General features: G+C 37.7%; 1 protein-coding gene across 1 annotated transcript in view; it reads right to left on the bottom strand.

Moving 5' to 3' along the window:
* Positions 1-2,804: 2,804 nt before the first annotated feature.
* The window catches only part of LOC122550706 (cullin-5), a 73,754-nt gene continuing 48,674 nt past the window's right edge, over positions 2,805-27,884 (bottom strand). The window contains exons 13-19 of the mRNA XM_043691842.1: positions 26,322-26,453; positions 20,819-20,942; positions 20,397-20,572; positions 16,341-16,502; positions 11,993-12,111; positions 9,483-9,606; positions 2,805-7,358 (exon numbers count right to left, since the gene is read on the bottom strand). Coding sequence (XP_043547777.1) covers positions 7,164-7,358; positions 9,483-9,606; positions 11,993-12,111; positions 16,341-16,502; positions 20,397-20,572; positions 20,819-20,942; positions 26,322-26,453 — 1,032 coding nt within the window. The 3' untranslated portion in view covers positions 2,805-7,163. The remainder of the gene's footprint in view (positions 7,359-9,482; positions 9,607-11,992; positions 12,112-16,340; positions 16,503-20,396; positions 20,573-20,818; positions 20,943-26,321; positions 26,454-27,884) is intronic.

Here is a 27,884-nt window from a genome sequence, read left to right as displayed (position 1 = left end):
TTGACCAGTTACCTTGACCAGTTCTGAGGCAGAGACCCAAAACTTTACCTCTGATTTCTCTGCACAGATGCTGCCAGAACTGCTGAGCTTTCCCAGCAGTTTCTGTGCGAGTTAACTTGACTCCATTCTTAAGATAATCAATTATTTAAAGTCTAATTTCCACATAATATATGCCTATAGAGTGGAAATTTAGTGCAGACAAGTTAATAAAAATGTCTGTATTTGGGTAATGGGGAGTGGGTGAAAGGAGGCAGAATCCTCCATTGAGGAAAAAGGACATGTTAGCAGAACAGTGATAAAGAAACTAGGAAAACAGAAGAGTTCTTATAGGAAGTAGGGTATGAGCAAATGGAGTCAAGAAACAGTTTGATGATGGAGGGATCATAGGAGGGATGATGGTCCAGGCAGAGATGGCAGGATACATCCAAGACCAAGCATGTGGCTTGTGCCAGGTAGGGGGTTAACATACCAGGCAACAAACAGCACCACCAATATTAGGTGGTGAAAACAGGACCAGGATTAGACCTGACAGAACACATGCAGCCATTTAGAGGCAGGTAGATTAGTGTGGCTGAGTGGAGGCAAGCAGTTGAGGCAGCTGCTGTCATATTAACAGTTATCAATGAGAAAACCAGTTGCAAATAAGAGGACAGATGGAGGGGTCCAGGTGGAGAGAGAATATTTGAGACAGATGAAAGTTTTGAGGAAAGGGGCAGAGAGAAGTCAACTGCTGTACAGAGAAATAAGTACAGACAAAATTCATTGGGGCATAAAGGGACAAAACAGAGTCCTTTGCTAAGTAAGGAGAATGAAAAGTCAGCATACATGACAAGAGGTGGTATTAGATCAGAGGATGGAATCAGAGGCAAGGAGGAAGGATCAAGAAAGGAGTCAGAAACTGAGTGCTATTGGGGCTTTCATTCCATATCACCTTAAGAGAAAAGGTTTAAGATGTCATCAAATGAGCTAAGACAACTTTGAGAAGCAACCTTGAATACACTTCATATCCTGCTTCCTGTGAGAGCTCCATTCCATTCTCAGTGTCTCTGCTACTTATGTTCTAATGATGCCACCTGTCACAGTGCTGCTTCTAACATCTTATTTCCGCCTCCCTCAACAGAGGACTTATTCCCACTGTGATTGACAAAATCTTCAGCCATGTCTGTGTCAATTCCCACATTTCTGCACTCACCCTTTTCCCTTCCTCCCAGAACAATGACAGGATTCCTGCTGCCCTCACCTCCTAAAGCACCAGCCTCCAGCATTGCTGTCACCTTCAATAGAGTGCCTTCACAAAAAATAACTTCTCCTCCCATGTCAGCAATCAGACCTTTCCCTCGGTTACACCCGTGTTCACTTCTCCATTTGTTTTAACACTTCCTCACATTCTATCCCCATGCAATGCAAAATTTCCCTTTCACTTCATCCCCCTTCACTATCAAGACCCCAAACACCATCCAGGTGTAGCAACAGTTTATAAGTACTTCTTTTAAATCTATTGTATTCACTGCTCACAGTGCAGCTCCCTCTATATTGGTGAGACCAAACACAGACTGGATGACCATTTTGTTGTCCACTCTATCCATAAGAATGGCTGAAGATATTTTCCATTTCAATATACCATCTTGCTCTCAAACTAACTTCTCCATCCCTGGCCTGTATGAAGAAAAATACATCTTCTACTTCAGACTTTAGAGCCTTCAAAACTCAATGTTGAGGTCAACATCATCAATGCATGAACACTGTGACCTATTTTGATTACAAACCTTACCATCACTGTTTTGTCACATTTGTTTCAGCAAAGCTGGCCTCCTTTTTACTGATCACACCTATCATTAACAACCAAATCCGTCTACTACTGTTAGCATTTCCCTTGTCATTTGCTCGAGACATTCTCACCATCTGTTGTACTCGCTTTTCTTCTTCCTTCATCAACAACCAAAAAACTATCATTTTCCAAGCTCCTTCAGTTCCAAAGAGGTCATACTGGATTCAAAACATGAACTCTTTCTCTCCATGCATGCTGCCCGACTGGCTGAGTTTCTCCAACACTTTCCATTTTTAACGATGCTCTGGAGATAATTCAATCATGGCAGACGATGAAATTTGAATTGAATGGAGATATGGAATAAAAAGTTGGCCAAATGGCAACCATGTGACCACTGCTAGTTGTTGTAAAACCCCATTTGGTTCAGTAACATCCTTCTGGGAAGGAAATCTGCCATCCTCACCTGGTTTGACCTACATGTGATTCCAGATCCACAGCAATGTGGCAGACTCTTAACTGGCCTCTGGGCAATTAGGGATGGGCAATAAATGTTGATGCTGCCAGTGGCACCCATTTCCCATGAATGAATAAAAGCAGTTTTGCAAGTAAAATAGAAAATCTGATTTTTAAGGATACGGTATCAAACAGAATTTAGAGAAAGTATTTTAATTTGTGACTGCACTATAGTGTCTTAATTACATAACTGATTATATAAAACGCACATGGAGGTTTTATATTGCACTTTTATTTTGCTGGAAAATAAATTATGCAACTTAAAAAATAAAAATTCAAAAAATAATGTAGTACATCAAAATAGTTTGATCAGGCTATGTAGAAACTGCAACCATTCAAAATTGTACAGCATCATAACCTTGGTATGTAGTGGCACACATTCAACTTGTAAATATTAATTGTAGATAAAGTAAAACCTCTCAATTCAACTTTGCCCAACACTCCAGGCTTTACTTAGTGTATATTACAGGAAAGCTAAGTTTTCAACATTTTACAGTGATATGTAAAAATGCAACAGCTTATGTATAATTAGGGTAACAAATGTTCACAATTTATTGATGACCTCAACACACAGCTTCACATGAAAAATCATCCGTGCAAGTCCAAGTTTCTTGAGTATTTTGTGTACAATAAATTTGCAAAAATGAGTAAAGAAATCTTATTCTCAATATAATGAAAAAACTTAGTTATAAGTTTTCATTGTAGTTTTTTAAATTTTAAAAAGATAGTTTCTAGGATAGTACAAATAAATTAATCCAAACACTGAAAATTTGAATATTTTGACTAGTTATTGAATAACTTGGATTTAGATTAACAAGTTACAAGCTGTCTTGAACTTTATTTGGGGAGAATATGTTGAATTACACTCACTGAGGCTGCAGGGAGTAAAAGAAAGGTCTGAGAGCAGATCTAAGATCCTTTCAAAAGAATATTAAAATTAACGATTCTGTGGACACAGAAATGGAAGACTTTAAACTTTTTAATATCTACTACCATTCGACTGCAGTTTGATAAAACAATTTATTAAGTCTCACAATTCTAAATTGTTGGCTAATTCCATATAAAAAGATGATTCTTATTCCATTTGAATAGTAATAATTCTAATATTTCCCATATTTTCTCTACCAGGCAGTGTTACAAGATCCATATACACATCTTTATTCAATGAAGTGAAACTGTGTGCAGATACACGGTGCATGCCATTTCTGGGGTTTTCATAAAGCATGCAATTTGCTTTGTTTATACTAATGTACTCTGTATTAAATCACAATAATCTGGTCACATAATCAAGATTAAGTTTGCTTTCTTATAAAATAATTATTCACGACCTCTTCCCAGATCATTGTGATTAGATTCAGAACTAGACACTGATTTCTCTGCATTTGGTTTGGGTTGGCATTGAACAAGTGAATCGGCACTTGAATTTTTTTTCCAAGTTCTCATCTAGCAACAGTACCAAATGCTGAATCCAGTAAAAATGTTATATATCCGTTTTTCCTTCTTCACTGCAGTTATACATACTTTTCTTTCTTTTGTTGCTCATCTCAGTGCATTCAAGGATTGGATATATTTCAAACTGAGAATTCATGATCCTCATGCTCAATTACTGGATGTACATAATGCATTTGAAATGAAATAATACTCCCATTTTATGGAAAGAATGTGCAGATACTAAAAAACTGTAACCTGAAAGCAAGGTATTCAAGTTTTATCACCCCATAAATATTAGGGGTTAAGTTTTGCAGGAAGAAAATGAAAATAACTCACCAAAAGTCCCTTTTGCGCATACATGCTACATGTACAATCAGTGCCCTGCACAAACTGCAGCAATTTTCAAGTTAGCTAATAATTATTCCGCCTCACTTTGCTACCCTCAAAGTTATTGACTCCTTGCTGCTGTATTTCAATAGATGTTAGCTGTCCTTTAGTGCCTGACTCAAGTGCCTATCATTCATATCTGAACTGAGCCAGTGAATTTCTGATCACATGGCAAGCTGTTCAACTACAGTTGGCACCATGCTGAGGTCAGATGCTACATGTTGTCTAATTAATGCATACTTTCAGGAGTAACCAGATAACAGTCTTGAGCAGGAATCCTGGTTTATATCCCGCTCAGTTTAGGGGAGCTATGTCTACTGTTATCCTGACTGAGGTTAGCTAACTCATCATTATCCAGTAACTGAATCTTGCGCTTTCATAGTCTATATTTCCGTGCTACTCATTGGATAATTTCACTAAGATACTGGATGACGAGAACTTAATTTTAAATGACATTTAAAATGTGCATTTTGGCCAAGTCTTTTAATTTATCAGTTAGCTAGGAATCAAAATGTGTCATTGAGAATTTCCATCACTACATGCTGACTGGTAAAATATGTTGAAAGAGTACTAGTTGTAGTCAAAGGTTACTGCTGAACATAGTCAGCACTCCTTTGAATTTGCAGCACTTTTGTGGAAAAAAAGTAATTGAAAGGAATGGGATTTAAATGTGCACAGCCTAACATTGAATACATATTTATTCATTTTCACTCAACGAGATTTGACAATTTTCCCCAATTCCCAGAACATACAGTACCACGAATTCCAAGCAACCTATTGCCATATTAAGTAGATACAACTTCAAACACTGCAGTCTCTGTCCTTCCCATTACATCTGACCCAAATTTCTGATATCAGCAATAGCCTCAGTTGGAATGCATTGGGCATTCCGCACTAAATTTATCCATTTAAGTCCTCAGTTAGCTCATTTGAGAGGCCCTTGCCTTACAGTCTATCTTGCCTTTTCCATAGTATTAAATGTGACAAAACATACCTCTCAAGAGAAAGGACAAGATGAAGTGCAACAACACATGGAATTCCAATTAAAGTCTCTAGAATTATGACAAATATTGCCAGTTAATTGAATAAAATTGCAATATAGGAGTAAATCAGTAAAATAAGAGCCACATATAGGAAAGTTGGGCCAGAATTTTCAGCAATGTCAGGTAGTAAATAAAGCTGCTATAGTTCCAGAGGACTGTAGGGTCACACTCTCAATAGACAGATGTGACTGGTGGGGAGTTTAACCAGAGGGAAATGATATCTCAGGCGAGGTCCAAGGTTGGAAAAGTAGAATCTTCATGGTAACCTCAGCTGGTATGAGAATTGAACCTGCTTTGTTGTCATCACTCTGCACTGCAAACTAGCCATCTGTGTTAACTGATCTGCAGTGTCAAATAAGAATGATAAGTCTCACTGGGGCACTGAAGATTTAAAAAAAAGGTTTTTCAGTACGGCATGCACACATGCAAGGTTTGTTGCCAAAATATTTGAAGTTAGAGGAGCCAACATTTTGTGAAAGATAAGTTCAATTTTATAGAAGCTAGTGGAAAGTACTGGATCACTTAATGTCAGTAGTGAAGCAATCTTAGTTTTTCAGTTGTTTCAGAAACACACATAAATCCCAGTGACAGTTGCATGTATCTGTTTGTGTATGTGCAAACAGCCTCCATCACAAAAGCAGATACACATTCATTCTGTTACTACTTCTCTTCTGCCCAACTTTCCACCTAGAACTAATATGCAAAGAAAATAGGGTATAGACAGGTTACAGATATCTCCAATAAAACCACCAGTTGATTGGACTATATCCGATAGGTAAAACGGACTGTAGGTTTTCCATCAGATTTCCTCTCCTCCTTCTGAAAGCGTCAATTCTCGATAGGATACAGTTCCACAAGAACTTGCAGCACCACTCTTCTTCACCCAAATAGTTACCTTCGTGTGGAAAAATTGCAGCAGGCAATTTGACTTATCAACCACAGTATTTTTTCCACATGGAATAGCTGGGTAAAGTCAAGAACGAAACCCTGCCTCATTTCCTTAGTTCAAGGAACTATAAAACAGTATTGTAATTTTCCATTTTATCACTTAAACAAAGAAATTTCATACAAATGGTTATTTGGATCTAAATTTTTAGCGCTCTCAGAAAAATGCAAGATGGCAGGCCAATTATAGCAAATGACACCATTGTTGAGGGAACCTAACAGCACAGGATGTTAACAAAACCTAGTACTTCATGGTCTGTAAAGCCTGGTACAACGATCAATGGTTCTTTCACTCAATAGGCCTTTAAGGAACTATCAAATATAATTTTTCTATCCTTCATATTCTGCTCAAAGCTTGTTGCAACCTTCTCTAAATTGAGGTGCTCCTTCGGGATGGGAGAGAAAAATGGGTTCCAACTATGACAGGCCTGAATGACTGGGTTGAGTAGCAAACACAATCTCTGAATACAGGTTGCAACCAGTTAATTAAAATAGTATTAGAATTACTCAATATGGGCAACTCCTAACAGTAACATGCTAGCCAAGCCCAATAATGAATCAACAAAGCCAGAGTAATATTAAACTTTCAAGTGTGCAACAGGTTACAAAAATCATAGACCAGTCTGTACTAAATGACAGCACCTGGTATTTTCAGAAAAGTGAAACTGCTGCTCCTAACACCATTTTGTAATATAAAATGACTCAAGTATTTCCCCCAGTGCATGAAATTTTAAAGTCCTATATTCACTGGTTTAATTGTGTCTGGAAAAAAAAATATATTTAACTCTGGTACAGAACAAGTGAAAATAGGGCCGAAGAAAGCATAGCAGATTCTGATGAATTCGGTACTCCCACAAAATAGCATGCTGTCAAAAGTGAACTACACAAAGGCAGATAAATGCTAAGTGGATGAAACTGGTAAATATTATTTATCTGTTGTACAGTAAGGCAGGGACTTAATAATGCAACTGAATAAATCTTTGAATTGTAGTCACTCTTCAGCTACCTCTTTCAAAGTCTGCAAAGACCAAAATAGGACTCTTTCCCATCTCTGGCATTGTTCTCTTAAACAGTCACTATGCCATATAAATGAAAGTGTTTATGTCCGACTCATCCCTTCTAATATATTTGTGCTCTATCAGCCATTCAATTTGTTCTTTGATCATTTTTTTCTGTGGCAAAAACATATTTTTCAGTATTTCTACAAGTTCTGTCTGCAGTTGAGCATTTGTGATTTTTTTCCGCATCTTCATGATTTGTATGATCGCTTCCTAGAAATGTAAACAAAAGGAATCAAAATTTCAAACTGCAAATCAATTTACAGAATAGCTTCAGGTATTTTATGCTTCTATTTAACAGTGGAAATTAACAACTTCCTTAAGAATCAAAATAAAGATTGTTTTAAAGATACAAAAAAGTTAAAAAAAAAACCTTATCAATAAATCTCTATCTACATCTCATTTTGTTACTTAAAGCAAGAGAAATACCCTGAAGAATTGGACAGTGGCCAAATTCTGAAACTTGCATATCCCAGATATTTCAACAAAATTGTGACTACCTTTACACTGCAAATTTTTTCAATATACAAGACACATTCTGAAGCTGCTCATTCCCTCATATTTAATGAGCGCAGAGGTCCCTTGGAGTGCCACTTCTTTAGAACAGCTTTTTGGTAACTAATGTATTCTTCTTAACCCAATGCTTATGAAATGATGCCATACTGGCAGGGAACTTGAGCAGAGGATGATACCAGAAGGCTTCAACAGGAATTAGATAAGTGCATATGCTAGAACATGATATATAAGTCAAACAAGTATAAAATTACTCCCTTTTGTATGAAAAAAGTAGAATGTTTGTTAAATGGTGAGGGGTTGAGAAGTGCAAGTGTCAGAGGGACCTAGGTGTCTTTGTTTATAAGTCAATAAAAGTTAGCATAAAGGTGCAGCAAGCAATTAGGAAGGCAAATATGCTGGCCTTCATCACAGGTGGATTTGAATACAGGAGTAAAGATGTCTTGCTGCAATTACATAGGGCCTTGGAGAGACCTTAACTGAGTTTTCCATAGATTTTTGGTCTCCTTACTAAAGGAGGAATACATTTGACAGAGGGAAAGCAATCAGGGTTCATTAGATTAATCCCTGGTGTGGTAGGATTTTGTTTTTCTTTGAGGCGAATAAGTCCGTTTACTCCAGATTTGGAAGAATAAGGGATCATTGAAGAATACTAACTTTTTACAGGGCATAAACCTGAAATGATCCTTCTAGTTAGTTAATCTAAAACTAGTGACATAATCTCAGGATAAGGGGCAGGCTATTTAAGACAGAAGAGGAGGAATCACTTTGCTCAGACAGTGGTGAATCTTAGGAATTCTTTATTACAGAAAACTGTGAAAGCTCCATCATTGAACATATTCAAGACAGAAATTGATAGGGTTGTGGTGACAAACAACATCAAGGATTATGGAGATAGCATGGGATAGTAGCTTTTATGTACTTGATTGGCTAGTACGTAAATCTGTCAACCCCCACCTTCCTGGCACTGTACCCTATGGAACAGGCAGTTCTAAGACTTGCTCAAATTATTATCCTTTATATTTGAACCCTGAAAAAGAGAATACTGCTAAGTTATTCAACCACCAAAAATGTTACAGCCATTTTTCTCAATTCACCCAAAACAAAATTTCCCCCAACTAAACCTCCCCAGGCCACTTACACCCTTTAGATCCTAACCTGACACCTCTGGGACCTGATTGACCATCTCATCAGCTCCTGACACTATGTGACCCCAACCCACCAACGTTCTCCCTAATCTGTGCAGCCAATGGAAATCTCCACCCAAACTGATTGGCATGCTGATGCACAGTTTCCATTTCTGGAAGCTACTGGACATCTGCGCAGCAGCTCGAAAGTTTACAGGGAATGGCAAATGGGTCCCCACTTCTCCTTTACCCTAGTGGAGCCATTGCCACTTCATTCAGCCTGGGAGCTGACCCCCTTTACCAACCTTGGAGCCTAACTGCTTACTCTTCCTCCACCCTAACCTCTCATTTCCCTTATGTACTTATTATTAGACAGCAACTGATTTGTGAAAAGGGGCATTGGTTTTCCTTCCTCTGACAGTTCTGCTCTACAAAAGAACTGTCAGAATGTAAGAAAGACTTTTCATTTCTGACAGATCCCTGATCAGAATCTTCTGTTAGAAATGCAATCTCACATTGCTACTCATTGTAAAATCAGGTCCATTGTATACTGCTACTGGACAAAGCCATCTACTCCAAATGTAAAGGCATAAAATTATCCTATACATTTCAACATTCTAATGTTAACAAATTTAAAATGTTAATCACAACAAATATTAATTTTGGAAAGCTCATATTTATATAATTTAAACTATACCTGTGTGCGTAATATTCTCAGCTGGACTATTCCTTCATTTTCTTCTTCTCTCATTCTTTCTGTAGTTAGCTGTAATCTTCCAATTAAATTAATTTTTCCCCTCTTCTGAACTTTGCTGTTCTTGCTAGAAGGATTACATGATGCTATTGAATATTGTCATGATATAAAATACAATCTACTCATTTTTAAATCTCAAAGTAATTGGAAAGCCTTGGACTCAGGTTTGAAAGGGAACAGGTAAAAAGTGAGCTGAGACACTTTAAAATGGGTGCCAAAATTACTAGCTTTGAAGCTAGACAAGCTCAAAAGGAATTAACAAAGGACTATCAAAATAACATGAATAAAACTGTCTATCACACTTTGAAAAGGTTAATACAAAGATATTACCTAAACATTGAAATTCACATCCAGAATATGTAGCTCACCATGTGACCTTCAAAGTCTCTGGGAATGAGACTTCTTTACCAGAAGTATTGCTGAAATACAAACTTAAATCTAAAACTCATTTTGTAAAGAAGAAAACGGAAACCCTCCTACCTATATCAAATGACAACAGGGGAATTCTTGACAGTAGACAACTGAAACTTTGTTAAAAAAAATGGATTAACTCTTGTGGGGGCCAACGGCCATAGACACTGAAACCTCCTTCCTGTGAGGAGCCATGATTATAAGCTTTCGGTTTTTTTTGCTGCATAAGTCAGGAAAATCCAGTAACATTGGGGAAAAGAATGTGTTACAGAACATAAGAGCAAGTGGTATGGTAAGTTTTGCAAAAGTGATTAGCCGTAAGAAAATAAAACATAACTGTAAAGAGATCCTAAAATGTGGAATCTCAAAATGGCTCACACAAGTATATCCAAGAAAACTGTACTTTTAGTTCCACCTTCACACACTACACTTTCTTCTGTTTGCACGTGTATTGCAGATTTATATTTGAAAAAGTTTTATATTTTGAGTGAGTGAATTTCAATGAATTCCTTAACTTTGAGTAACACAAGATTTGTTTGGCTTGGCTTTTTCATTGCTTTAATGCATCAAATATGTTCTAGGAGAAAGTGAGGGCTGCAGATGCTGGAGATCAGAGCTGAAAATGCGTTGCTGGAAAAGCACAGCAGGTCAGGCAGCATCCAAGGAGCAGGAGAATCAACGTTTCGGGCATGAGCCCTGAATAGATAGATGCTTGTCGAGTAGCATGTACACAATAGGCCAAAGGGTCTTTTCCATGCGGTTATAAAACTGACTCTTTAAGATCACTTATGTGCATCTTGGGCAACCTATATATTCACAGCTATCACATAGATTAATCCTTTTGTATACACCTCCACTAAGCTGCATATTACTCTTAAACAAGTCTAACAAATGCTTTGCAAGTTCCTTTTGAGCAGGACTGCATGCTCACAGTTAGTGGTTGGCCTAATGGAAATGAAAGAAAGAAATAGCACATATTTTGTCAACATAGTTGCGCTTACTGAGATTCTTTGCCAGGCTTGCAGGTATAAAATGTGTTGACCTTGAGGCATAGCAACACTACCATGTAATCACACTATACATGAAAACCAGACAAGTTATTAGTTTTTCCTCAAAATGCTTATAGTAATCAACGAGGCAACATTTGAAGGACTCCGGCAGCTTAACTTGGCACTGATTGTCGCAGGACAGCTGGGAATAGAGTTCAGACTGAGCAATAGATAGAAAACTCTTTGTTCAGTGACACATAAATAACTTTAACAGCCCTCACTGTTCTGACAGCCCTTGTGTTTAGAGGCTGAATAATTTCTTACCATTGGTAATTTGCATCTGCAGGTATGCTATTTACCAAGTTGACCTTTACCTTCCCTTTTAACATACTTCCATATTTATTTTAGGGAATCACTTCAACTTCCTTCCGAAACGATATTCAAAGTCACCTTTTGATTTCACTTCAGGATGCTAATGAATTGTATACTTAGCCTCAGCACAAATGTACTAGCATTCTGCATTTTTAGTTTATTAGTTCATGGGATGTGAGCATTGCTGGCAAGACGACCATTTATTGCCTTTAAATATGTCCCATGTCTGTTGAATATCGTTGAATAAACATCCCGAACTAATCTGTTTAAATTGTTTCTAAAATTTTCTTTTCCTCTTGTTCTCTTCCAAGATAAAAATACAAATAGCATATGGCTAAAATCACGAAGTTAGTTCCCTAGAAGCCACTTTAATTTTCACACATTCATAAAGTTGAACTAACATCCTTTTACCTGAAAGGACATTACAGCCTGTGTTCTGCATTGGCTTTTCTGTTTACAATCTTTGAAGTCTCAAATGATTAATAATTTTATATATTATCTCATTGCGGATGCAAAAAAAAACTTCAGTACTCCATTTCTGATAGCTCTAAGAGGCTGAATGAGAAATCAGATAGCAGGATACAATGGGAAAAAAAGCTGCTTAGAAAATTGAAATTAAAGGAAATTACCAACCTAATTTCTAAAAATAAACAAATTTGATAAACTTCTTTTAATACTTACATTAAAGAAAAGTCCTGGTTGACTGAGAAAAGAGTGCCTTCTGTAAAGTCTTTGGGTGAGCTGACCTGAGGTTCATGGAGTAAAACCTGACGTTTCAATTTTGGAAAAGCTACAAGTGACTTTTGGAACAAAAACAGAAATAGCAAAATTAATGGTCTCAATTTCATTTATTGGATAAGATGACAAAAAGAACCTTGCATGTGGTTAGCACCTAGTTCCATAGAGGTTAAAAACCTGTAGGAACAGCATGGTCAAGGATCTGACTATTAAATAGAGGCTTCTATAACTGGGGAGAGTTTTAAGCAGAGAGTTCCAAAGCATGGAAACAAGATATTTAAAAGTACTGAAGGTGAAGAGATGGAAGATACACCAATTAGAAGACACTGGAACTAGGAAAAATAGTGGTAGGATGGGCAAGGCACAGACTTTGATTTCAATATAAAACAGAATGCAGAAAGAAAACTGCAATCACTCAGCACTTGTGAAGACAGAAGGGAGGCTTAGGTATATGACGTATCCAAACTTATATTTTCTCTTGACAAATGCTAAATTATTCTGTTGCACATTTTCAACACCTTCCATCCTTATTTCATATATCTAGCATATGAAGATTTTCCATTTCATTTTACTTTTTAAATTCAATGCATTGGGATTGGGAAAACATAATTAACAGAGAAGCAAGGCTTATTATTGGACAGTAAAGCTGAGTTGTGTATGAATTAGAACAATATGAGTTGACAGTGTTAGGTAGGTGGTCATTTGGGGGATTAGGGCCCAGAGTTACATAGAACATAGAAAATTATAATGCAGTACAGTCCTTTCGGCCCTCGATGTAGTGCCAACCTGTGGAACCAATCTGAAGCCCATCTAACCTACACTATTCCTTTTTCATCCGTGTGTCTATCCAACGACCTTTTAAATGCTCTTAAAGTTGGTGAGTTTACTACTGTTGCAGACATGGCACTCCACGCCTTTACTGCTCTGAGTAAAGATACTATCTTTGACATCTGTCCTATATCTATCATATCTCAATTTAAAGCTATGTCCCTTCGTGCCATCCATCACCATCTGAGGAAAAAGGCTCTCACTATCTACCCTATCTAACCCTCTGATTATCTTATATGTCTCAATTAAGTCACCTCTCAACCTTTCTTCTCTCTAATGAAAATTGCCTCAACCTCTCCATTGCCTACTTTGACATCGTAGCTAACAGAGTTCCAGGATGATTTTGGTTAGAAAGAACTCAAAAAGTTCTGCACTATCTATCTATAATTATGTAAAACAACCAGACATCTGCATTAGCAGCAATGTCAAAGTAGGCAGTGGAGAGGTTGAACTAGTTGTCACCAACTAATAGATGGATATGAGATTGAGTGGCATACAGGTTCCTCTGGGCCAGGAGGTCCAGGTTCAAGTCACAACTACTCCCGAGGTGTGCCATACCAATTTCACACAAGTTGGTTAAAATAAACAATCACAGATGATGACTTCATGCTTATAAATGCTGTCATTGAGGGGCAATCATTAGCTAGGAAAAGGAATAGAGCTCGAAATAAAAGCAAAATATGAAAACCGGAAATCTGGAAAATAAAAGAGAAAATGCTGGAACAATTCTCAGCAGAGCAGGCAGCATCTGCAGAGACAGAAATAAAATTAACAACTCAGGTTAATGACCTTTCATCAGAACTGCAGTCCAAAAAAATACAAGTTTACAGTTTTCTAACAATACATGCAGCTAGTAAGAAGGATAGCTCAAATAATACTATCTTTATCAACAGCAAAATCACTCATTTGGAAAGGCAAATCAGGGCAGGATTTATACACTTAATGATAAGGCCCTGGGGAGTGTTGCAGAACAAAGAGGTTCATAGTTCCTTGAAAGTAAAGTAACACCTAAATAGGATAGTGAAGGCAGCCTTTGGTATGCTTTCCTTTATTGGTCAGAGTATTGAGTTTAGGAGTTGGGAGGTCATGTTGCGGCAGTACAGGATATTGGCTTGGCCACTTTTGGAATAGTATGTGTAATTACGGTTTCCCTCCTATCAGAAGGATGTTGTTAAACTTGAAAGGGTTCAGAAAAATCCACAGTTGGTGGATTTCAGCTATAGGGAGAGACTGAATAGGCTGGGGCTGTTTTTCCTGGTGTGTCGGAGACTAAGGGGTGACTTATAGGGGTTTATAAAATCATGAGGAGCATGGATAGGATAAATAGACAAAGTCTTTTCCCTAGGGTGAGGGAGTCCAGAACTAGAGGGCATAGGTTTAGAGTGAGAGGAGAAAGATTTAAAAGGGACCCAAGGGGCAACTCTTTCATGCAGAGGGTGGTGCGCGTATGGAATGAGTTGCCAGAGGAAGTGGTGGAGGCAGGTATAATTACAGCATTTAAAAGGGATCTGGATGGGTATATGAATAGAAAGGGTTTAGAGGGATATGGACTAAGTGCTGGCAAATGGGACTAGATTAGGTTAGGATATCTAGTTGGCATGGATGAGTTGGACTGAAGGGTCTGTTTCTGTGCTCTGCATCGCTATGATTCTACTTTGTACACATACTCATAATTTTGAATATCATCAAATCTCTTCTCAACCTTCTCTACTCCAAAAGGCATAGTCCTAGCTTTTTAGTCTATCAACATAATTGAGCTTCCTCATCTCTTGAGCCATTCATGCAAACTTTTATTGCATCCTTCACAATCTCTCTGAAGCAAAATCCCCAGAATTGAACAATATTGTTCAAGTGGGGTTGAACCAATGTTTCATACAAATTTATCATAGCTTCCTTTCTTTTGCATTTTATTCCCTCATTTATAAATCCCAGAATCCCATCTGCTTTAGCAACTGCTTTCTTAACCTGACCTACTACCTTCAGTAATTTTTTCGCATAATTCCAGGTTCTCTGCTTCAGAAATACTCAAATCGCGTAGCATTTCTGCATGAATTGTACATTTTTTTTATATATTGCCTCATTCTTCCTAACAAAATAAACAATTTCATACTTATCTGCATTAAATTCCATGTGCTACCTGTTAACTATGTTATCTTCAAACTAATTAACTTTTATCACCTTAGCAAAATACTCACATAATTTAGTTAAACTTTCCTTCAATAACGCTTTGCTGATTTTCCTTAATTAATCTGTATTTATCCAAATTACTGTTAATCTTGCCCCCAAATGTTTCTAAAACCTTTCCCAGTACCAGCAGCATGATTGACTTGTGGTTCCTGACTTTACACTCTTTCTTTACAACAGGATATAACATCTGCAATTCTCCAATCCTCTGGCACCAGGAGGATAGAAAGATTATGGCCAATTCCTTTGATATTTCCACCCTTACTTTCTTCAATGTCCTTGGATGAATCTCGTTCAATCCTGGTGACTTATCATCTTCAAGTTCAACCAGCTTTTCTAATGCTTCCTCTTCATTTTTACTGCAACCACTGTATCAACTACACTATCTTCTTCCTTGGTATCAAACAATTTAATGTATTATGCTTGTAGGAGAGGGTCATAGCTGAGATGCACTACAAAATCACCTTCTAGATCTCCAGCTGTTCGCAAACCTCCTTTCTACTATTTATATGCATATAGATGACTTTTGAATTCCCCTTTATGTGAGCCATCAGTCTCTCCTTTCTTCTGATTTGTTGTTTTTTCACTTCTGTCTGAATACTTAGTCTCATTGTCATACATATCATTTTACTGCTCCATTCTCCTGTCCAAGTTTTTTTTGTCATTTAAGGAGCCCTGAATTTGTTGGACCTATCTTTCCAGCTCTTGTCAAAGCACCTTGACTTTACCGGAACCATCCACTCTTTAAAGGGTATCCCTTTATTTCATTACAATTTTGCCTGGCAATCTATTTGGCAAAGGTCCGTTCTCAACCTAATGAGTTTGGCTCTCCCACAATTAATTTTTTCCCCTAGATCTGTAACATTTGTGAGCCCTAAAGGTCCAAATCCCCAATCCTTTGACCACATTCTCTTGCGTAGAGTCTCTCCTCTCTGTACCCACCTCAGTCAACCATCCCTTTTCTGTGCTTTTTGGTGGTTTCATTTTAACTATTTAGGTCCCATTCTTTGGAATTTTCACCATAAAACATCCCCTTATCCTCTTTTAAAATCCTTCATCTAAGCTAAGCTCTAAAGTATATGATCACCTTCATTATCCTCATGTTTTCCCACTCACATTTATACAACATTTTTAAAGCATGAAATAACATTTTACAGAAATCTAAGTCATTGTTGTCATCAAACTTCTACATTACCTGCACCTTTAAATGTAAAAGGAATCAATGATATAGAGAAGAAAGAAGTGCAGGAGAAAGTAATTGTGAAGGCAAATAACTTACCCATAATGTCCTCCGAAGTTCTGCATCTGGTAATTCAGTTGCTAATTTTAGATTTTCAAAACTAATCTTTTCTCTTGGTCTTTGGTTCCAGGCAAACAGTACTGCCAGCTGAAATGTGGTAACCTCCAAATCATACTGGCCAACTTCATTTTTAAATGTTATCTGTTTAGGGGAGGGGGAGGTGTGAAGATGTGGAAATTATTCCATTATACATCAGCAAAAAAGACTGCGTATTCCAGCTATTCTGATTATAAACAAGATAAATTAAATTGAAATGGTAATAATAAAGACGAGTTGCATGATATTGAACAATTTTCGTAATTATTAAAAATCTTGCATGCAAATTTAGCTTCCTAGGAAAATTTCATGACATTACTGGTTTACAATCAACAATAACCAACTAGACTATTACAACACTAATCATCTGCACTCTGATTAAATATGAACAACAGATAAAATTTGTACAAAATGTCAAAATAGTAAAGGTTCACTGGAAAACTCCTAGAGGTTGTTTTGTCCAGTCTTTCCTGTTTGACTCTTTCGATTGCATCAGGTACAATATTCCTTCAATTTAGTCATGGGACATGGGCATCATTGGCTGGCTAAGCTGCCTTCTTAAGATGCTCACAACACCATTAGGGAGGGACTTTTATGATTTTGACTCTGGGACCATGAGGGGATGGCAATATATTTCAAAGTCAGGATGGGAAGTGGCTTGGAGGGGAACTTGAAGATGGTGGTGTTCCCATATATCTGCTGCTCTTGTTCTTCTAGATGGTAGTGGTCATGAGTTTTGACAAGGTGCTGTCTAAGGATCTCTGGTGAATTTCCACAATGCACCTTGCAGATGGCACACGCTGCTGTTGCTGATCATTAGCGGTGAGGAAGTGGATGCAGAGTTAATCAAGTGGGCTGTTCTATCCTGGATGGTGTCAACCTTGTTGAGTATTGTTGGAGCTCCATCCATCCAGCCAAGTGGGGAGTATTCCATCAGAGTCCTGACTTATGGATGGTGGTCAGGCTTTGGACAGTCAGACAGTGAGTTACTTGCATCAGTAATCCTTGTTTATGACCTGCTTTTGTAGTCACTGTATTTTTATGGCAAGTCCAGTTCAGTTTCTGGTCAATGATAACCCTAGGATGTTCACAGTGGGGAATTCAGTGACATTAACACCATTGAATGTCAAGGGGCAGTGGTTACATTATCTCCTACTGGAGGTGGTCATTGTGTGGCGTGATTGTGACTTGCCACATGTCAGCCCAAACCTGGATACTGTCCAGATCATGTTGCATTTGAAAACCCAACGAGATTGGAGAGATATTGAATGAAAACGTCGTCAGTTTTTACTGTGGAGAAAAATGGAGTCTAGAGAAGTCAGAGAAATAAACTTTGTTTTAAAAACAGTTCACATTACAGAAGAGAAAGTTCAGGAGATCTGAGAAAATATAAAGGTGGATAAGTCTCCAGGACCAGATTTAATGCATTCCAGAACATTGTGGGAAGTAAGAGAGGAAATTATGAGATCCCTTGCAGAAATATTGGCATCACCTATAACTAGGGGTGAGGGGCCGGATCACTGGAGGGTGGGTAATGTTGTACCTTTGCTTAAGAAACAAGCAACCTTGTAAGGAGAAAGCGTAGGTCCTGTGAGTCTGACTTCCGTTGTGGGTAAATTGTTGCAGGTGATTACAAAAGATAGAATTTGTGGACATTTAGAGAAGCAAAAATTGATTAAGGATAGTCAGCATGGTTTTGTGTGAGGAAAATTGTGTCTCACAAACTCGATTGAGTTTTTGCGAAAGTTACCGAAAAGATTGATGACGGCATAGCAGTAGACATTGTTTATTTAGATTTGAGTAAGGCCTTTGACAAGGTTCCGCATGGTAGACTAATTAAAGTTACGTCACATAGGATTTAAGGTGAGTTTGCCAATTGGATATATAATTGGCTTAATAGCAGAAGACGGAGAGTAATGGTGGAGGGTTGCTTTTAGGACTGGAGGCATGTGACCAGTGGTGTTCCACAAGAATCGGTCTGGGTACTGCTTTGTTTGGCATTTATGATTTGGATGAGAATCTAGAAGGCATGATTAATAAGTTTGCAGATGACACCAAAGTTGGTGGTATTGTAGACAATTAAGAAGGTTTGAGTTATAAAAAAAGACTGGATACACTGGGACATTTTTTCATTGGACCGTAGGAAGCTGAGAGGCGATCTGATAGAAGCTTGTAAAATAATGAGAGGCATAAATAGAGTTAAAGGTAGTTTTGATTTCCCTAAGATTTCAAGACTCGAGGGCACGTTTTTAAGGTGAGAAGAGTGAGATTTAAAAAGACAAAATAAGGCTTTTTTTCAAACAGAGTGTGGTTCGCATGTGGAGTGAACTTCCTGAGGATATGAGCACAATTACAAGATTTAAAAGACATTTGGATAGATACATGAACAGGAAAGGTTTGGAGGGATATGAGCCAGGAGTAGGTAGGTGGGACCAGTTTAGTTTGGGATTATGTTTGGCATGGACTGGTTGGACCAAAGGATCTGTTTCCATGCTGCCTGATTCTATGGACTGCTTCAGTATCTGAAAAGTCACTAATGGGGCTAAACATTTTGCCATCATCAGCAAACATGTCCACTTTTGACCTTATGATGGACGGGACGTCGTTGATGAAGCAGCTGAAGATGGTCACTACAGGCTCCTCGATGTCAAGGCTTGCCACTCTCACCTCACCTCTGAAATTCAGTACTTTTGCCCATGTTTGAACCAAGGCTGTAATCAAGGCAGAGCCCAAACTGTGCATCAGTGAGCAGGTTACTGTTGAGTGAGTGCTGCTTGATAGCACTGTTGATGACACCTTCCATCACTTTGCTGGTGACTGAGAGTAAACTGACATAGTAGGAATTGGTCAGATTGGATATGTCCTCCTTTTTGTATACAGGATAGACCCACGCAAATGTCCACATTGTTATGTAGATGCTAACATTATAAGTATACTGGAAGAGCTTGACTAGGGAAGTGGAAAGCTCGAGCATAAGTGTTCAGTTATTACCAGGTCAGAATGCTGTCAGGCTCATAGCCTTTGTAGTGTCTCTAACCCCATTTCTTGGTTTCATGTGGTGTGAATCAAATTGTTTGAAGACTGGCATCTGTGATGCTGGGGCCACTGCAGGAGGCAGAGATGGATCATCCACTCGGCACTTCTGGCTGAAGATTGCTGTAAATGCTTCAGCTTTATTCTTTGCAGTCTTGGTTTGGGCTCCTCCATCACTGAAGATAGGATATTTGTGGTGCCTCCTCCTCCTCCACCTGTGAGGTTTTTTTAAACTGTCCATGACCATTCATGACTGAATGCGGCAGGACTACAGACCTTAGATCTAGTCCGTTGGCTGTGGGATTGCTTAGCTCTGTCACTTTCTGCTTATGCTGCCTGACACCAAGTAGTCCTGTTTGGTGGCTTCACCAGGTTTCAATACAATTTTATCACTGCTAGCTGCCCTCCAGTACCTCAAATATTTCTGGCAGACACTTCATCATTGGGGGTCTTGGGGGAACACAACAAAACCTAATCTTGCCAACAAACACGCTCTCAGCACTCCCAGTAGCAGCCACTGACTAACAATCTAGCAACCAGCTCTGACATATGATCAAAATGTAAAGGAGTTGGAATCAAAGAACTAGCATTTAAAAATCTGCAATACAAACATAATTTCTCTCACTTTGACTAAGCTCACTAGGAAACTTGCTCTTAAATATATTTTATTTACATCTATTCAAGACAAATAAGTTTTACCAAAAAGCTTAAAACTAACAACAGCATTGCACTAATTAAAACAAAAGATTAATTCAACTTCATGCCAAGTGTGGGCTGGCAATTTTATAAAGCTGTTCACAAGATTGCTTATTCATTTAACTTATTACCAGAATGTAAATAACATCACTTGCTGACTGACATTTTTTGTCAATATCGAGGTTAGGTTTAGCAAATTAAACAAAAGCTGTCTAAGCTAGTCATCATCTAATGGTCACACATTAAGATCAATAGCATTCTTTTACTTACAATTCCATTAGACATGAGGTGATGCCAGTGCAGCTTTCTACCACTGTGGTTTTTTTTGTAGAATTCTTCCACCTCAGGGATGAGGTCTTCTAGTTCAGTTGGGAGCGAAACAAATACTTTCTCTGAACTTCGTGACCAGGCACCAGCATTCAAAATCTTGATATTCACAGAATCCGCTAAATGGCATTAACAGTTATAATTTAGTTGGATAGCCTTTCTAATAAGCATCTCTCATACTCTATTAGAATTTCATTTCTAGGAGTAACAGATTTTTGATTCTATGTTAAATTTAATCTGCAAAGACACAATCATCCTCTTTAAACATGTTAAGCCTCAAAATAAAGCCACATTAACTTCTTAGTTTGAATACTAGTGACACAGTATTCAAAAGAATGCTCTTCCACAAAGTTTAAAGAAAATACCTGGTAAGGCCAATTTATTGTTTTTGTGCATTTCTTTGAAGACCTGGTTCAAGTCTTCAGACACTTTTATGTCCTGGAACATTCTGGCCAACTTGTTCACATAGTCAGCAGGCATACCTACTTCCTAAAACACACAATTATGTTTTTTTTTTAAAAAGAAGTTCTATTTTATAAAATACACAATGCTAACAAATACAGTGAAAAAAGACACATGCACTTTACTAGTCAAAATAAATGTGTCAATCTACTGAACCAGTTTTAAAACATGTAAATCCGAAAGTATGATTCAATATACAAAACATATCCTCAATTTGGGAGTTTCACGTTTCACAGAATGTATAAATCATTTCTTTCCATAATTGAATTCTCCATTTAAGATCAATGACACCACCAGTTCGAAAAAACACTTGCCAGAGTGGTAAGCTCCATGTCTGTGAAGAGCCAAAGCGTGAGCCAGAGCCAGAGAACAAGTCAGAGCAAAAATACCATTGGACAGACCCCATCACCTAAAATCCATCAAGGCACATACACAATAGATGTGCATCACTTTAAACATTATGACATATTTTGCTCAAAAAGACTGTAAGGATAAGCGAAGCATTACAGACCAGCCAGTTTAACTCCAGTGATGGGTACCTTTTTGAAACAATTTGTTGGGAAAGAATTAATAAGGAAAAGTGTTGGTTCACTAGGAAGAGTTAACATAGATTTCCTAATGGATTAAGATGTTTAACTCCTTCTGGAGATCTTGAAGAGGCAACAACAGATAATTGAGAAGGGGTAAAGTTATTTATGTGGTATACACGGACTTCCAAAGCCAGTCAACACAATGTCATTCAATAGCCTCGCGACTGAAAATCTATAAGACAGTAGTAAAATGCTTACAACATTGGTTGAGGGAAATAAAGAGCAATAATTAATGGATTTTTTTGGTTGGAGGAAGATTTGTAGTTGAGCGCCCCAGGAGTTGATTTTGGGACTTTTGGTTTTCCTGATAGACATTAATGATCTAGATCCTGGTAGGAATGGGACAACTTCTAAGTTTGCAAATAATACAGAACTTGGAAACAATGTAAACGGTGAGGAGAGTGTAAAAATACAAAGAACATTGATAAGTTGATGAATGGACAGAAAAAGACTGATATGAGGAAGCACAAGGAAAAATAGAAAATGGGATAGAATAAAGGGCAATTCTAAAGGGTGTAGGTGAACACAAAGGAACCTGAATTTATATGTGCATAAATCATTAAAGATGACAGGAGTTAGGATTTAACAAAGCACATTATATCCTAAACTTCATAAAAAGAGAATATAAAATACAGGTACAAGGAGATTATACTGAACTAGGATAATACTTCAGCTAAGGTATAAGTAGTCTATCATTCAGAATTCAGGGTGTCACTCTTAGGGAAAGTGAGAATGGCAAAGACATTTGAGAGAATGGTTGCAAGGATGAGAAATTTCATTTATGAAGATAGTGGAAGAAACTGGTACTGTTTTCCCTGGAGAAGAAAAAGGTCAAGAGGAGATTTGATGGAAGCTTACAAAATTATCAGGGGCAGGACAGAGTAGACACAAAGAAACTGTTGCCTTTTATAAAAGGATTGAGAATGAGAAGGCATAGATGTACAGTAATATGCAAAAGCAGCAAATGTCCAAAATAAAACCTTTTTCACATAGTGAGCAGTTAAGGTTTGGAATGCTTGCTTGGAAGTCCGGTGGAGACAGTTCAATTGAGGTATTCAACAAGTCTTTGGACGATTATTTAAGTAGAAATAATATCAAAATTATGGGGAAAAGGCAGAAGAATGATTCCAAGTCTCAATGCTCAGAGAGCCAGTGTAGACACAATGGGCCAAATTATAATCTGCATTATAATAATTCATATTTATGCATTGCATACCTCAATGCATAATCTAATGAAGGCCCACCAATGAAAGTTATCTTCTGACAAAATAATATTCAGAAAGCATGCTAAAAACAGTCTGTAGTGCAGACAAGCATGCTTTAAACATTTTAACAGTCAAGGATAAGGTAAAGTTATACAGTGCATTAAAATTCATCCTTATTGTACCCTATTAAAGTCTTACATTACATTTTTAATGCACCTATTTTCTCTCTTTACTCTGTCCAAGGTATTTGTAATAGTTAAGTTATTCTTAACATCAACTTTCAATGTGCTTTTCATTTTAGTCCTGACAAATTATTCAGGCTTGTTGGGTCTATATATTCATATTTATGCAGTTCAGAAAAATGCTTAATTTATAATCACTTTTGTTAGAAAAGTGAAGTTCTTTAATCTTCCAGAATAATACATGCTTCTCTTTCACTTCAGCCTGATTTGTGCCAGCTTTTAACTACCTTTAATGCTTGCATGTAGTGTGTCAACTCTACTCAGTTGCTAGTACTCTCACCCAGGAGACCAACCTTCCATCCCATAATGAGGTTCAAAAGCAAATCCTGGGAACATATGACAAATTAGCTAAAAGGAGAAACAAATAGGGAATTGTTTAATTGTTTTGGGAGGGCTAGAGGAGCAGTACTGAACAGAGTGACCCATTGCGCGGCACGGTGGCACAGTGGTTAGCACTGCTGCCTCACAGCGCCAGAGACCCGGGTTCAATTCCCGCCTCAGGCGACTGACTGTGTGGAGTTTGCACGTTCTCCCCGTGTCTGCGTGGGTTTCCTCCGGGTGCTCCGGTTTCCTCCCACAGTGCAAAGATGTGCATGTTAGGTGAATTGGCCATGCTAAACTGCCCGTAGTGTTAGGTAAGGGGTAAATGTAGGGTATGGGTGGGTTGCGCTTCGACGGGGCGGTGTGGACTTGTTGGGCCGAAGGGCCTGTTTCCACACTGTAAGTAATCTAATCTAATCTAAATCATTGTTGATAGCACTACATAAAAAGGAGGACAAATCCAACCCAGCCAATTACTGCTCCATCAGTCTACTCTTGATCATCAGTAAACTGATGACAGATGGCATCAACAGTACTACCAAAAGACAATCACCTGTTCAGCAACAACCTGCTCAGTGATGCCCAATTTGGGTTCCATCAGGGTAACCCAGTTCCTGACCTCATTTCAGCTTTGGTTCATACATGACAAAAGCACTGAATTCCAGGTTTAAAGGTACTGTGCTGCATCATCTATCTCTGATACTCTTCAGGTTACTTGGCACTTCTATGTTTAGTTTCAATATCCTAATTGGTATTGTGAGGTAGAAACTACATAAGCAACAATAATCCATGTAGGACTTAACATCTTTCTCTTCAACCTTATATAAATAAGTTAACCACATTGTACTTTAATTATTGCAGTTTAGTTTCCAAGGTTTCAATTTTATCACTCACTATGGGAGTCCTTTCTTTAGAGAGCACTTACTGAGTGTGAATTGATATCTGTCCCAATTTATTTGCTTGAGTTTATATCTTTAAGCTTCTCTTAAGTTTGTTAAAAGTGATCTTCCAGATTCAATTTCCCGAAATCATTTATCATCTAACATTGAAGGTTGAAAGCTTTCTATAGAATTTTCTCATAACTCAATCTTTTTAACATATTAGATCAAGCCTTGTAGCTGTGTCTCATCATCAGTACTTTAATGCATGCCTTGTGGCTATTCTGCACCTCTTGCTGAAATGTGATCTAATTGAATGGTGGGACAAGCTCAAGGATAAAAATGGCTGCCTTCTTGAACTGCTGCAATCCATCTACTGTGGGTTGACCCACAATGTCATTAAAGAGGGAATTCCAGGATTTTGACCCAGCAACAGTGAAGGAACAGCAATATATTTCCTAGTTAGGATGGTGAAGGGCTTGGAGGGGAACTTGGTGGCGGTCCCGTGTACCTGCCACCCTTGTGTTAGCAAGAGGTGCAGCTACAAGGCTTGCCCTAACATGTTAAAAAGTTTGAGTTATGACTGCGGAAGACTTTCAACTTTCAATGTAAGACGATAAATGATTTCGGATAAGAAAATCCAGAAGATTACTTTTAACTAAGAGAAGAGTGAAGATAGAAATTCAAGCAAATAAATTTGGGACAGATATCAATTCATACACTAACTGTTTAATAAAGAAAGGACTCCCTTAATGAGTAATAAAGTTGAAACTTTGGAAACTAAGCTGCAATAATTAAAATAGAATGTGGTTACCATATCAACTAAAGATATTTATATAAGGTCAGAGAGAAAGATGTTAAGTCATATAGTGATTATTATAGCGTATATAGTTTCTACTTTAGAATACTAATTAGGATATTGAAACTAAATATCTTCCAACTCAACCAATACACAAACAAATCAACTTTTTTCTCCAATTTGTCACACAATCCCAAGATTTATTTGGGAACTTCACTAGTAGCCAATCATGTGAAAATTTGTCAAATACTTTTTGTAAGGCTGGGTACAGCTTATTATAGAACTTTCCACAGCCCAATCAAGTTACTGCCTCAAATGAAACATAGAAGATCTGTACTCATCACCATTGTTATATATTGCGCACGTTCAAGGGATATCCTAATGAATTTAGATCCATACAGGTAAACTGGTATACCTCAGTAAACCAGAATTAAATTAATCTTAAATATATATTACAAAGTACTGCAAAAAAAAAGATATTTTATCTAAGATTTTCACTTTGCATTCAGTGGAAAACCAATGTAAAGGGAAATTCTTATATTATACAAAGATGTGCTCATCGGTTGGTAAGTGAACTCTGACTGTTAAGAGGCTTTGTCATGGAGTATACAAATTAGATGAAGAAAAGCTTTGACAAAATGCATCTTTTTCAGCAATACTCAAGCTCTGTACAACCAAATGACTATACATATTAGAAAGGCGCTTTGCTGTACAATGATTCAATAATTCAAAAGGATCACAATACTATACTGGACAATGGGATCATTATACAGCAAAGCGAGGTTGGACTCCAGAGGTTACCTATAAATGTAATAGACAATCTATAACATTGGATGAAACATACATCCTAAGGATTAGAAGATTTAATTGGCCATTGGAAAAACTAATTTGTCATGCAACTCCACTTTGGCTCATCTAATAAAGAAAACAAAACCTTGATTTTGCAATGAAACTTGACAAAAATAATGTTGATCAAGGAATAAATGCCGGGCAGGAAGGTGAGTGATGTACATGGCGGAGGATGTCGAAGAAAATGAATTGGCATTCCTTTGATTCAAATCCTTATCTTGCCTAAATTATTAATGTGCCCCATATTTCATTGATTTTAAAATAAATTACTTGGTGGGTAGTTGTTGAGTTTATGATATCTGAGAGATAGGGAGAAAGTCCTCTTGTCCTTGATTAAATGCAGTTTAAACTTGACCAACGAAGTTATTTCCAGAACTGTGAATAAGGCCACATTTCATTTGGTTATTTACTTACCACAATCATAATTGAATCTACACACCAGAGATTCCATGAAGAAGATTATATCGTTTGAGAGAGAGAGGAAGCATTACAAAAAAAAACCTAATTTTTACATTTACTCACCCTAAGCCATTCCACCATATTTTCTTCTATTTCACTGTCAGCTGAAATGTCCAGGATTAAGCGTCTTGTCAGATGAGCTTTATGGTACCGCATAAAGACATCTTTGTTTTGCACATACTTCAGTACAAGTAACTGTTAAAAGTAATGTATGAGAATTCAAGCAAAGTTTCCAATCGATTTTCAATTTCTTGTAAGGAAATACAATGTCTTGAACCTCGCTCCTCTTCTCAGAGAACAGTGTAAGTCAAATTGAAATTTAACCCACTCTTGCCAAAAGTGTTAAAAAAAACTTATACAAGATGGTCATTGAAGAAAAAAAAATCCTTGCCCACGTGCCTTAACGTAGCTTAAAAACAGACTTAAGTAGCTCAGCACAAAACTAATGAATATTCTGCAAGGTAGAAATCAACACTGTTAATTTGATACTCCAGAACAACAAAGTATACTTTAAGATAACACTTATTTTTAATTTATCAAGTTCCACAGTGCCTCAGGTGCAGACCCAGGATCCTTTTAAACTGGGAACCTCAACCACCAAACTGGGCACCACTGAAACTTTTACAGCATAATTAGTTGAGTGTTAGGTAATAGATGTACTGGTTTCTTTTGAAACTTAATGATTCTATAGACAGAAACATCTATAAATTAACACTCTAGATTTAAAAGAAAATCAAAACATCAATAGAGTCATAGAGATGTTCAGCACGGAAACAGCCTCTTTGGTCCAACCCATTCTGCATCCGTATGGCTAGTTCTTCCTGTATTCCATGAGATCTAATCTTGCTAACCAGTCTCCCGTGAGGAACCTTGTCAAATGCCTTACTGAAGTCCATATAGATCACATCCACCGCTCTGCCCTCAGCAATCCTTTGTTACTTCTTCAAGAAACTTAATCAAGTTTGTGAGACATGATTTTCCATGTATAAAGGCATGTTGACTATTCCTAATCAGTCCTTGTCTTTCAAAATACATGTAAATCCTGCCCCTCAGCATTCCCTCTGAGGACTTGCCCACCACCAACATCAGGCTCACTAGTCTATAATTCCCTAGCTTGTCCTTACCACCCTTCTTAAACAGTGGCACCACGTTAGCCAACCTCCAGTCTTCCGGCACCTCACCTGTGACTATCGATGATACAAGTATTTCAGCAAGAGGCCCAACAATCACTTCCCTAGCTTCCGACTGAGTTCTAGGGCACACCTGATCAGGTCCTGGGGAGTTTTCCACTTTTATGTGTTTCAAGACAGTGAACACTTCATCCTCTGTAATATGGACATTTTTCAAGATGTCACTATCTATTTTCCGACATTCTATATCTTCCATGTCCTTTTCCACAGCAAACACTGATGCAAAATACTTGTTTAGTATCTCCCTCATCTTCTAGGCTCCACAGGCCGCCTCACTGAAACTTGAGGGGCCCTATTCTCTCCCTAGTCACCCTTTTGTCCTTAATACTTGAAGGGGAAAATATCTCTCTGGGAAACGTTTGGGAAGTGGGACTAACTGGATAGCTCTTTCAAAAAGCTGGCACAGTCAGAATGTACACAATAGCCTCATTCTGTG

Source organism: Chiloscyllium plagiosum, chromosome 6, assembly GCF_004010195.1.
Source record: "Chiloscyllium plagiosum isolate BGI_BamShark_2017 chromosome 6, ASM401019v2, whole genome shotgun sequence".
NCBI lineage: Eukaryota > Metazoa > Chordata > Chondrichthyes > Orectolobiformes > Hemiscylliidae > Chiloscyllium > Chiloscyllium plagiosum.
The sequence above is the reverse complement of the archived record's forward strand: the minus strand, read 5'-3'. Positions and strand labels throughout refer to the sequence as shown.